The sequence below is a fragment of the Martes martes genome (genome assembly GCF_963455335.1).
Source record: "Martes martes genome assembly, chromosome: 17".
Taxonomy (NCBI): domain Eukaryota; kingdom Metazoa; phylum Chordata; class Mammalia; order Carnivora; family Mustelidae; genus Martes; species Martes martes.
In genome coordinates, this window is record NC_137905.1 from 49,679,341 (window position 1) to 49,690,177 (window position 10,837).

Sequence of the window (10,837 nt, forward strand, 5' to 3'; positions counted from 1 at the left end):
GCGGCAGTGTCAATTAAAAGATTTTAAATGAACATATTATAATGACCAAACAATTCTATTTCTAGCAGTGGAGCCTCTGGAAATACACGCATATAGGCACAGTGGTAGGTACAAGGACATTACTGCTGCGAAGTCCCCAACAGCAAAAGAACTGGGAGAGCAGACAATCCCACAGTGGATGCTAAAGCAGCTATTGATAATACAGTGATGGGGGACCTGGCATCACTGGTAGAGCACTCGACTCTTGATCTCAGGGCTGTGAGTTCAGGCACCACACTGGGGGTAGAGATTACTTAAAAATAAAATCTTTAGGGACAGCTGAGTGTCTCACTCGGTTAAGTGTCTGCTTTTAGCTCTGGTCATGATCCCGGGGTTCTGGGATCGAGCTCCACGTCTGGCTCCCTACTCGGCAGGGAGCCTGCTTCTCCCTCTCCTCCCAGCTCCTGCTCTCTCTTGCTATCTCTGTCTCTCTCTCTCAAATAAATAAATAAAATCTTTTTTAAAAATAATAATACAGTGACAGAAAATATGTCATCTGAATTTAGATGAATGGACAAATTCCTAGAAGAATACAACTTAGTAAAACTGACACAGGAAGAAATAGAAAAGCTAAATAGTACTGTAACCATCAAAGAAATCCAATTTTTTGTTTTTAGAGAGAGAGATGGAACAGGAGCAGGGAGTGGGGAGAGGGGCAGGGGGGGAGGGGGAATCTTAAGCAAATTCCATGCCCAGTGTGGAGCGCAACAGGGGGCTCAATCTCACAATGCTGAGATTATGACCTGAACAGAAATCAAGAGTCGGACACTTAACCAACTAAGCCATGGAGACACACCTACAAAAATTCAACTCTTAACTGAAATCCTTCCCATAAAGAAATCTCTGGACACAGATGACTCAACACCGCTGAAAGAACAGTGATAAACAAGGCAAATATATAGCTGAATTTACATACGTGTGTGTGTGTGTGTGTGTATACATATACATATAGTTATACTATATGTATATGTATATAATAGTTATGTATTTGTATAGTTACTTAGATTCATATATGTTTGCAAATGCATAAAGGAAAACATGCAAGAATATGCAACAACTAATTATGATAACTTCTGAGAGAAGGGATTTGGGGTTGTCCCTTTACCCGTGTTTTTATGAAACCATGTTTATGTCCAAACACAACTCAATCAAAGGTCAGATTCTTTATAGCCCATGACAGGAAAAAGGTTGAGACCCACTCTGAGATCTGCCATCTGGTTCTGGACACTGCTATATTCAAAGCAAACAGTAGTTGCTCACTAAATGTTAGTCCAAAGGAAAACCATTTCTCTCATTTTACCACAGAGGAAGAGTCTACCACATATGTAACATTGTGCATTTATTTACAAAGAGGTTAGAGAAACACACAGAGTCTGGCCCCCCTGTGCACTGGGGAGTCACCATCGTCATAATAAATACAGTAATTTTAAAAAAGAAAAAAAATACTGGATTGGAACAGTTGAGGGTCTTCCTGGGCTCCCCACTCTCCCTCTCAGTAGGGGAGAAAGGGGGCATGAGATAGAAGCCATCTTCCTTTGCCTCTTCTACCTCTTAGTCCTCCATAATTGTCCAGGGATAGAGGTGAAAAGTCTTTCTTTCCAGGTGTTACCACCTCCTACTTGACCCTCAAAACCCCAAAGTCAGTGCTCCTTCCTTTCCCAGGGCACTCTGCAGGCACCACCTGGGTCAGACACAGAGTCTCTGACCATGGTGCCAAGGGGATATCCTAAGAATCCAGGGACATGGACAGGGGGCACTTTGTGAATGGAGAGTGGGGGAAGGACACTGTATCTGGGCATGGAAAGGAGGAATAAGAGGGTTCAGTGACAGAAGCGAACGGGAACAAACGGACTAAGTGTCTAAACTAAAATGGGGAAATTCAAACTGAATTACCCCTTCTGCATACCATAGTACACCCATAGTACAGATGAGGAAAGTGAGGCCCAGACAAAGGGAACTTTCTTGCCCAAAGGCTGCAGAGCCAGCAGCTGAACTGGGTCAAACAGGGCTCCTCCCCCATTCCTCCCTATGGTGGAGGGGGAGCCTTTTCAACCAAGACTTGCAGTGAACGGGGGCAGTGAGGAAGGGTCTTTGGAAGCAGAGAAAATGGTGGTCTTTGGAAGGGAGGTATGGAAGGGTCAGTGATTGGGAGTGTGGTGGTGCAGAGGCCATGAAGGGGGAGCCCAAGCAAACTCCCAAACTCACACTGTAGTCATGACCTTGAGAGAACCCGAACGGAAACGCAGTATCTTTTTCTTGAGTGCGTGGGAAGCCTTGATCTTCACAAAGACTTTGGCGGGGCCCGCGGGCGCCCCTCCACCTGCACCACCCCCTGCCCCAGAGGCCGCGGTGGCCGCCACCAGCTGCTGTGGCCACACCAGACCACCGCTGCCGTCTGAGTCGCTGGATGCCGAGCTGAAGGCCGGCGACTCCCCCTCGCTGGCGCTCGATTCACTCTCCCCATAGCCGCCGCCCACACCACCTGCGGGCCCCCGGCGTCCAAGCGGCCCCAGGCGCCCGGCCGAGCACTCCGAGTCGCTGCCCGCGCAGCCATAGAGAAGACGGCGCTGAGGAGCGGACGGGGATGGGCCGGGCACCGGGCCGCGGGCCGCGGGGGCTCGGGGACGGCCGCGGCGCCCGTCCGCAGCATCGATCTCGGCCGTGGAGCGCCAACGGCGGCAGGACCCCGCGGCCTGGGCCGCGAGCGTGGGCGCGGGGCCGCGGCGGGGCCGCGGCGGCCGAGGCTCTTCCCGTTCGGCCGTGGGGTACTTGGGGGGCCCGGGAGGAGCCGCGGCCGCGCGGCCCAACAGGCTGGTCTCGGACTGGGAGCGCGCGGCCTTGCGAGCCCTGGGCGAGCCCCGGCGGCCCGAGGCCTCCGTCATGCGTCCGCGGCGGCCGGCAGCCCGGGGACGCTCCCGGGGTGGGGACTGCTCCACGCTGCGGCCGCGGGTCAGTGGAGGGGCTTTGCGGCGGGCCGCCCGGCCGGGGAGGCCGCGGGTGGCGGCCTGCGCGCCCGGGATGTACTGTGCCTTCACCAGGCGCCCCTCGGCCGGGCTGTCGGGGGGCGAGGGAGCGGCGGGCGGCGCGGCGGGCTCGGGCGCCGTCTCCGACTCCCACTGCGAGGCCCAGGCGCGGCCTAGGGCGGCCGGGCTGGCGGGACGACCCCCCGCGCGCTCCACCGGGGGCTCGGGCGCGGGTCGCGCGCCTCCGGGGGGCGGGGACACGTCCGGCGGCCTCTGGCGCACGCTGTTCTGGCGCCGCGGGCCCCCGTCCGCGCCCCCCGGACTGGTCCGGGGCTGGCCCGCCCCCCGGCGGCGGCGCCTGCGCAGGAGCGCCGAGATGTAGCCGTCCAGGGGCCGCCCCGCCCCCGAGGCGTCCGGCGAGTCTGCGGGAGGCCGGCCGCAGGGCCGCGGGCTGCGCAGCGCCACGGCGTGCAGGGGGCTGGGCGTCAGGAAGGGCCCGGCGCGCGCCCGCCGCTCCGCGGAGGAGCAGGCCTCGGGGCCCGCAGAGCCCGCTGCCGTCGGGTAGGGCGCCGAGTATGATCGCGGCACGGCTGCCCGAGCGCTCACCGCCTCCGGAGCGCTGGGACTGGCGTCTCCTAGGGAGGGATTCAAGAATAAAAAAAGGAAGAGAGTGGAGGGACCCTTGAAGCCCTTGCTCAAGGAGCCTAGGAGGGGCAAGTTGCCTACCCCGCCCTCCTCCACTGTCATCCAAAACTCTGCTCTCACCCTTCCCCGCATATCAGGTTCATAACAAAATCGGCACAAGACCGTGAACGTGTCTGCCCTGCCTCTGTCTCTCGGACCTCCATCTCTAATCCCTGTCTTCTATAATTCTAGGTCTCGGGCTCTGCTGTCCTCTTGGAAGCACACGCCAGTCACGTTCCAGCCTCAGGGCCTTTGCACTTGCCGTTCCCTGGAACTCGCTTCCCTGAGGATATCTGCTTCGCTTACTTCAGGGCGCCACTCAAATGTCAGAGTCTCAGTGACACCCTCCCTAGCCCTGTCTCCTAAAATTGCAACTTCCGGGGCGCCTGGGTGGCTCAGTGGGTTAAAGCCTCTGCCTTCGTCTCAGGTCATGATCCCAGGGTCCTGGGATCGAGCCCCAAGTCAGGCTCTCTGCTCAGCGGGGAGCCTGCTTCCTCCTCTCTCTCTGCCTGCCTCTCTGCCTACTTGTGATCTCTGTCTGTCAAATAAATAAATAAAATTAAAAAAAAATAAAAATGAACAACAGGAGTTGCTGTTTATGTGGCTACCAAGTGCCAAGTCCAATGGCAGTGAGGGCTCAGGCTCATGGAGTATGGAAAACTTCCCTATGAGGCAGGTGCTGCTAATAATCCCATTTTAACAAAAGGAGAAACAGAGGCCCAAAAAGAAGCAACATGCTCAAAATCACATGAGAAGGAAGGGTCACAGCCAGAGTTTGAATCCAGGTCAGTCTGACTCAGAAGCTTGTGCTCAAAAGCATTCTCTTCCTGCCCATTCCCTGCCTCTCAGGGCCCCAACCCCACCCACCTTACCTAGGGACTTGGGCCTCTCGCTGGCGTAGATGCCTCGGGGTTCAGAGGGACCCAGGCGTCCATAGGAGCCAGATCCAGAGAAGCCACTGTCCCCACAGAAGGTAGAGGGAGGTGAGTCTGGACCTCCTGTGGAGCTGGGGTCTTCATAGAAGCCTGGATTCCAGGGAGTGGAGGAGAGACAATCAGGGGCCTGGATGGGGAAACCAGGGGTGGGGAAAGGAAGAGACCAAGAGGCAGAGACAGGGAAACCTGAGAGGTAGGGGGCAGTAGGAAAGATGGGGATGTCCCAGGCAGACCCTTCTCCCTCTATGCATGCTCACCTGAGCTGCGCCCGCTCTCCTGTTCCAGGCCCCCAGACTCCAGGCTCAGGTCTCCCAGCTGCTGGCCCAGGTCCCAGATGAGCCCAGGCAAGGCCTCCTGAGGGCATGGGGAGAGCAGGATAGTCAGAATGTCCCCAGTCCTCTGCCGCCTGCCCCCCTCCCCATATATCCCCCCGATGGGCAGAGCTTCACTTTGACAGTGAGGCTCTGATTTCAAAAGTCTAAAAGCAGTACCGAAGTCCCAGGATCTCCCTCAAGATCTCTGTCCCTTCGTCCCATTAGAAGTCCCAGTGATGGGGCGCCTGGGTGGCTCAGTGGGTTAAAGCCTCTGCTTTCAGCTCGGGTCATGATCTCAGGGTCCTGGGATCGAGAGTTCCGCATGGGGCTCTCTGCTCAGCAGGGAGCCTGCTTCTCCCCCTCCCCTCTCTCTGCCTGCCTCTCTGCCTACTTGTGATCTCTGTCTATCAAATAAATAAATAAAATCTTTTAAAAAAGTCCTAGTGATTATCTAACTCAAGTCCTTCATGCTGTAGCTACATTAACCTTTCTTAGGTGGGATAAGCTTCAAAAGTTCCCATCCCTCGCCCCCTCTCTGTCAGGTGTTTCCTCCATAACCCCTTAACCCCTATCAGAACGTTCCTCTTCGAGTCTCAGTTTACATGGCGTCACTGTAAGGGGAGTTTGCCCCCAAAATACCCAGGACCCAGCAGATCCCCTAGCCATTGGTCCACCTCCTCCCAGTCCTTGACTTTCTCTTCTCAGATGCTCCCATCATCTCCTTCTGCCCCTTATCATCAGCACAAAGTCCTTCTGTAAGTCTTCCTTAAGTCCTTCCTGCTGCAGACTGATTCTTTCCCTCATATGGATAAAACAGGCTGACCACGACTTGCAGAAGCCTTCGGTCCTTCCCCCAGGAAGAGCACCCTAGAAAGTCCTTCTGTGAGTCTAGCTGGTAGCAGTACTACAGTAGCGAGCCCCAGCCCGTTCCCTGGCCCCAGGGAACCATGTCTTTCTCCCACCCTTGCTTCATTCCCACTCGGAAGCCTCCCGTGTCTGCCCCTGAACCTCATCCCCATGAGAAAGTCCGGTTGAGTCTATCCTGGATCCTTCTTGTTGCAGAAAACGAGCATTTCTTATCAGGTGAGAATAAAGGAAGGTGAAAACCCTTTTAGGGGAGCGGCAGTGACTAGGAACGGGTCGAGGGACTAAGGCAACACAGATGGGGCCTCCAAGACACTAGGACCTAACCCCATTTTGGAAAAACAGGGCCAGATCCAGGAAGAGTCTCATATGGGTCTGGGGCGAAGCCAGAGGTGGCCGCCGCCACAGGCTGACGGTTGACCCTCAGACAAAAGCAGCTTGTCTGGACGGCGGGAGGGAGGGGAGGAGGAGGGAGGAGCCGGGAGGCCAGTCGCCCAGCCCTGCCTATTTAGGGCAGAAAGACTGGCCCGATCCCCCGGCCCCCCCCCCCCGCAAACTCCCCCCCTCTCCCAGCTTCCTACTCCTGTGGCTGCTCTCCTGGGCCCCTTGTCCTCCCCCTTCCCCCCACCCCAAGAACAGAAGCCCCCATCTGGGTTTGTTTATGGGAGGAAAGTCAACAAATCATTCCATGTTGGGCTCCTGCCCTGGGTGTGCAGAGATGCTCAGGGTGGCGTCATCTTGGAGCAGAACCCAGGAAAGCAGCCGGATTGTGCACAATCAGGGGTGGCTAAAACAATGTCAGAGACCCGGCCAGGTACCCCATGTCATGCCCCCCCACTAATCACCCCCCTGCTCACTCTGCTCTAGCCACGCTCCCTGGATGACCATGCAGTGCTCCTACCTCAGTAAGGATGTGTTCCCCCTGCATTTCTTCCTGGCTCCCTCTCTGGCTTCATTCAGATCTTTCCTTACACGATCTGTCCCCTGACCGGTCTTTCCAAAATAGCTTCCCCGTCATTTTGCACCCATGGACCTGTTTTTTCCCCCCCACTTCCCTGCAACGCAGTGGTAATGACCTCTTCGCTCAAAAGGATCCATCAGGTTGTCATCGGGTCTGTCTCACTAAATGTCATCCCTGGAAGGCAGAGATTTTCATCTGCTTTGTTCACTTCAGGATTCCCCCCCACTCACCCCCAGGGAATAGCACAGTGCCTGGAACAAAGCAGGTGCTCAGGAAATGTTTGGTGAAAATGAATGTACACAGCAGAATACTATGCAGCTGTCAAAATGGAAGGACACAATTTCTACCCAGAATCATCACTAAGAGGGGGCGCCTGGATGGCTCAGTGGGTTAAGCGTCTGCCTTTGGTTCAGGTCATGATCCCGGAGTCCCAGGATGGAGCCCCGCATCCGGGCTCCCTGCTCAGCGTGGAGTCTGCTTCTCCTTTTACCCCTTACCCTGCTTTCTCTTACTTGCTCTCTCTCGCTCTCTTTCTCTCAAATGAATAAATAAAATCTTTAAAAAAAAAAAAAAAAAGAATCATCACTAAGACACAGCATCGACAAGAAAAAGAAAAGTGCCGCGTGTGAGCGGGAGTCAGATTTACCTGCAGGGCCTGGGTCCTACTTCCGGAGCTTCTGACTCCAGCCTGGAGCCCAAGAATCGGCATAACTTACAAGTTCCGGGGTGACACTGCTTACCCCAGCAGCCACACTTTGAGAACCGCTGGTGTTATCTCTGGGACCTCCCCCAAGACAATGGAATTGGCAAGAAGCGAAGCAAAACCCTACGGTTCTTGGCAGGTAAGCTCTTCCTACAAGCAGATCCATTGGTAGAGGTCTAGAGGGACTCATGCCAAGGTGACAATTGGCGGTGATCTCCGAGGAGACCCTGTGTGACCTTTAGCAGGTTACTCCCCCTCTCTGGGCCCTGGTTTCCTCGTCTGTAACATGGCCTCATTCAGCTCCCGCTCTTACGGGGTGTTGTGAGGATTATATGACTTAAAACAGCGGTTCCTTTTAAGCTCAATAATTGCTAGCTTTTATTCTTACACGAAAGCTATGAATTTCCAAGCAGCAAAATATAAAGTCATGTTTTACTTGTGTAATTAAAAATAAACAGAAAAGGATAGACTGGGAGGGGAGCTAAGTTCTGTGGGTCTAATTTCAGTTCCTGCTCTGTAGGGAAGAGCAGGGGTTAGGGGGACAAACAGGAGAGGCCTCCTCTTCCCCCACGCCTGGGCCCTCCAACACCACCCCAAGTCCGCACACTCCCACTGTTGGTCAGTTTGACCCCCTCCCTTCCGGGTGCAAAGTGATGACTCTTCAAAAGGACCTTGGTCTGAATCCTGCTCCCCATGTACCCACAATACCCCTCATCCCCACCCCCCTTTTCTTTGCAAGCCCTTCTGCCAGTGGGCCTGTGGTGGTGCAGTTTGGATAGGTTTAACGTGCTCGTTAGGTGAGGACCCCTGGAGACCCCCTGGCCTAAACTTTTCCAGACCTGTGTTCCCCACTGCTCACATGCCCCTAGTCTGTGTCCCGTTCTCTTTCGCGCTATTTGGAAGTCCTTCTTCAAGTCTAACTTAAGTCCTTCTTGCTGGAAGGGGACCCTTTTTGTTGGTGGAAGAGAACGGAACTCCCACCCCCATCCAGGATTCTGACCTCTCGTCTCTGAGACACCCCCGGTCTTTACCTGCGTCCCCGCTACTCCTATTAGCAACGAATGGAGTCTGGCTTCAATCTTTCTGGCTTCAAAGGGAGTGTATTCCTTGGCAGGGGGTGCGGGGCGGGAGGGGTTAGCATCACAAGACAGAGGCTCGGGGATCAGAGGAGGTACCCACACCCTCTTCTGAAGGACCCAGGAACCCCCAACCGCAGAGACGTTTATATTTAGCGCTTTTCTGTTCCTCCCTCCGCGCCGCTGCCTTCCTCCCGCTGCCTGCCACCGCCTCCTCCCTGACGCTGGGACGGAGCTTTGCCTGGAGAGTGTGGGGGGAAGAGGCCTCTCCACTACCACCTCCTGGGGGGCGGGGTAGACAGAGGGGCAGAGAAGGGGGGAGACTCAGCGGCAGGGATAGGGAAGCTGAAGGGCAGCGAGGGGAGACTGAGGCAGACTGAGGGACCGGAAGGAAGGACACAGCTCGCCCATCCCCGTGCTCTCTCCCTCTCCTTGTACGTACGGTGGGAGGTGCCTACCCAAGCCCAGCCAGCTTGGGGTGGGGTGTGGGGGGGGAGCTGGTGAAGGCCCCCACAAGGCGTCTCTAACTTTGGGAGGGGGTGGGGCCTCCCACAGCTGTTTCTGCTTCCAGAGAAGAATGTGCAGGGTCTCACTCCCGGTCGGGGGAGGGGCTGTGCGTGCAGCCCCGGAGTCTGGCGTCAGGCCCCCTCCCCATTCTCCATCTGGGGAGGGGGCAGTGGAGGTCAGCAGCAGGGAGAGCCCCCTCCCCCGCCGCCCGGGCTCAGGTTTCCCCAAACGGGAAGCTCTGACCACACACAGGCTTGGGGATGGGATCTGCAGAGGGAGCCAGGGTCTGGGGCCTGGCAGGCTGGGGGGAGGGGAAGAGAGAGATAGGGACAGGGACGTGGGGCGGGAAGAGAGAGAGAGGTGCAGAAAGGCAAGAGAAGGCCAGGGAGACGGAGACAGAGAGACACAGAGAGACGGAGGATTAAAAAAGACAGAAACAGATGCTGAAAGTCAGAGATGTGGCAGTAGGGAGACAGAGTGAGAGAAATCCAGGAAGAGGTCGGGAAAAATCAAAGAATGACAGAGAAGGAGAGAGGGGTGGTGCTCTTGAAGTCATTCTGGAGACCTCTGCCTCTTTTTCTACCATTAGAACATTCAGGGAGTTCAGCAGCCAGACCCCCATGCTGCCTCGACCTGCCTCTTCTGGGGTTCACCAAGGCTGGGACCAGCTAGGGAAGGAGGGAAAGTGTCACCGCAGAGTAAAGATCACCGCGGACTGCAAGCTTCCTCCCAGCGGTGATCCCTCCCTCAGGAAGCCCAAGGATCCCCTCCCCCCACCCCGCCCCCTCCAGAGATCTCCAAGCACACCGGGACTTAGGGAAGATGGAGCCCTGGTGGCGGGGCCAGAGGGGGGCATGTTTGGATCCCAGCTGTGTGACCTTGGGTGAGTCGCTTGCCATCTCTGAGCCTCAGCTTCTTGCTCTGTAAAATGGGGACTATCACCCCTTTCTCCCCCAAGCTTCAAGAAGACAGCGCATGCCAAATACTCGGCCCAGGCTTGACACATACTTAGCGCCCAGAAGAATTTTCTTTGGGGAAGGGGCCTGTGCATTTCACGAGGCTCTAGCGGAAGCGATGCGGTCCCCCTTCCCCAGTTTGGGGGTGGGCAGGCCAGATCCCGCCCGCCGCCCATACTCCAGGGTCTCCAGTCCCACCCCCTGTCTTTTCTCCCTCCCCCACCGGAACGGGTGTCTGAGCATCCAACCGAGACGGACAGACAGACAGACACAGACGGGGGCGGAGGGATGGACGGACAGGCGGCCCCTCACCAGCTGCTCCTCCAGGGCCGCTGCGGCCCGGCGCGCTGCCGCCGCATCTTCGTCCTCATCGGCGTCCTCCTCGTCCTCGGCCTCGGCGCCCCCCATTCCGGGCTGGGCCAGCCGCAGCGCTTGCTGCACGCGGTACTCCTGCCTCTCCCGGAGCCAGTGCAACTCGCAGAGCCCGGCCAGGCTGCCCTCCAGCCAGCCCCGCAGCCGGCCCCGCTCGGGGCTCACCGGGAACGAGAAGGCCCGGATCATGGCTGCGGCCCCCCACCCCAGCCCGGCCGGGCCCCACGGCCACCCCTCTCCGGGTCCCACCTCCCCGCCCCAACAGCCCGCCTGCCCGCCCGCCCGCTGGCCCGGCTGTCACCGTCTCATCTGCATAGGCGCCCGCCCATTGGGCCGCCCACCCGCGCCTTATCTGCATGGCCACGCCCCCGGCGACAGAGCAACCGTCGCCTATTGGCTGGTACCCTCCCTTACGAAGATGCCCGGCGGTGCACCCGCGCCCCCCGACGCGACGCATGCTCGC

The 10,837-nt window shown here is 57.1% G+C and overlaps 1 protein-coding gene across 1 annotated transcript; it reads right to left on the minus strand.

Moving 5' to 3' along the window:
- Nucleotides 1-2,240: 2,240 nt before the first annotated feature.
- Nucleotides 2,241-10,578, minus strand: DACT3 (dishevelled binding antagonist of beta catenin 3; the record flags this gene model as incomplete). The annotated part of the gene is made up of 4 exons (XM_080829611.1): nt 10,315-10,578; nt 4,879-4,975; nt 4,559-4,711; nt 2,241-3,637 (listed from the first exon to the last, which is right to left on the minus strand). The coding sequence occupies exons 1-4, from the start codon at nt 10,561-10,563 to the stop codon at nt 2,241-2,243; spliced, it is 1,896 nt and encodes a 631-aa protein (XP_080685737.1). The 5' UTR covers nt 10,564-10,578.
- Nucleotides 10,579-10,837: the final 259 nt, after the last annotated feature.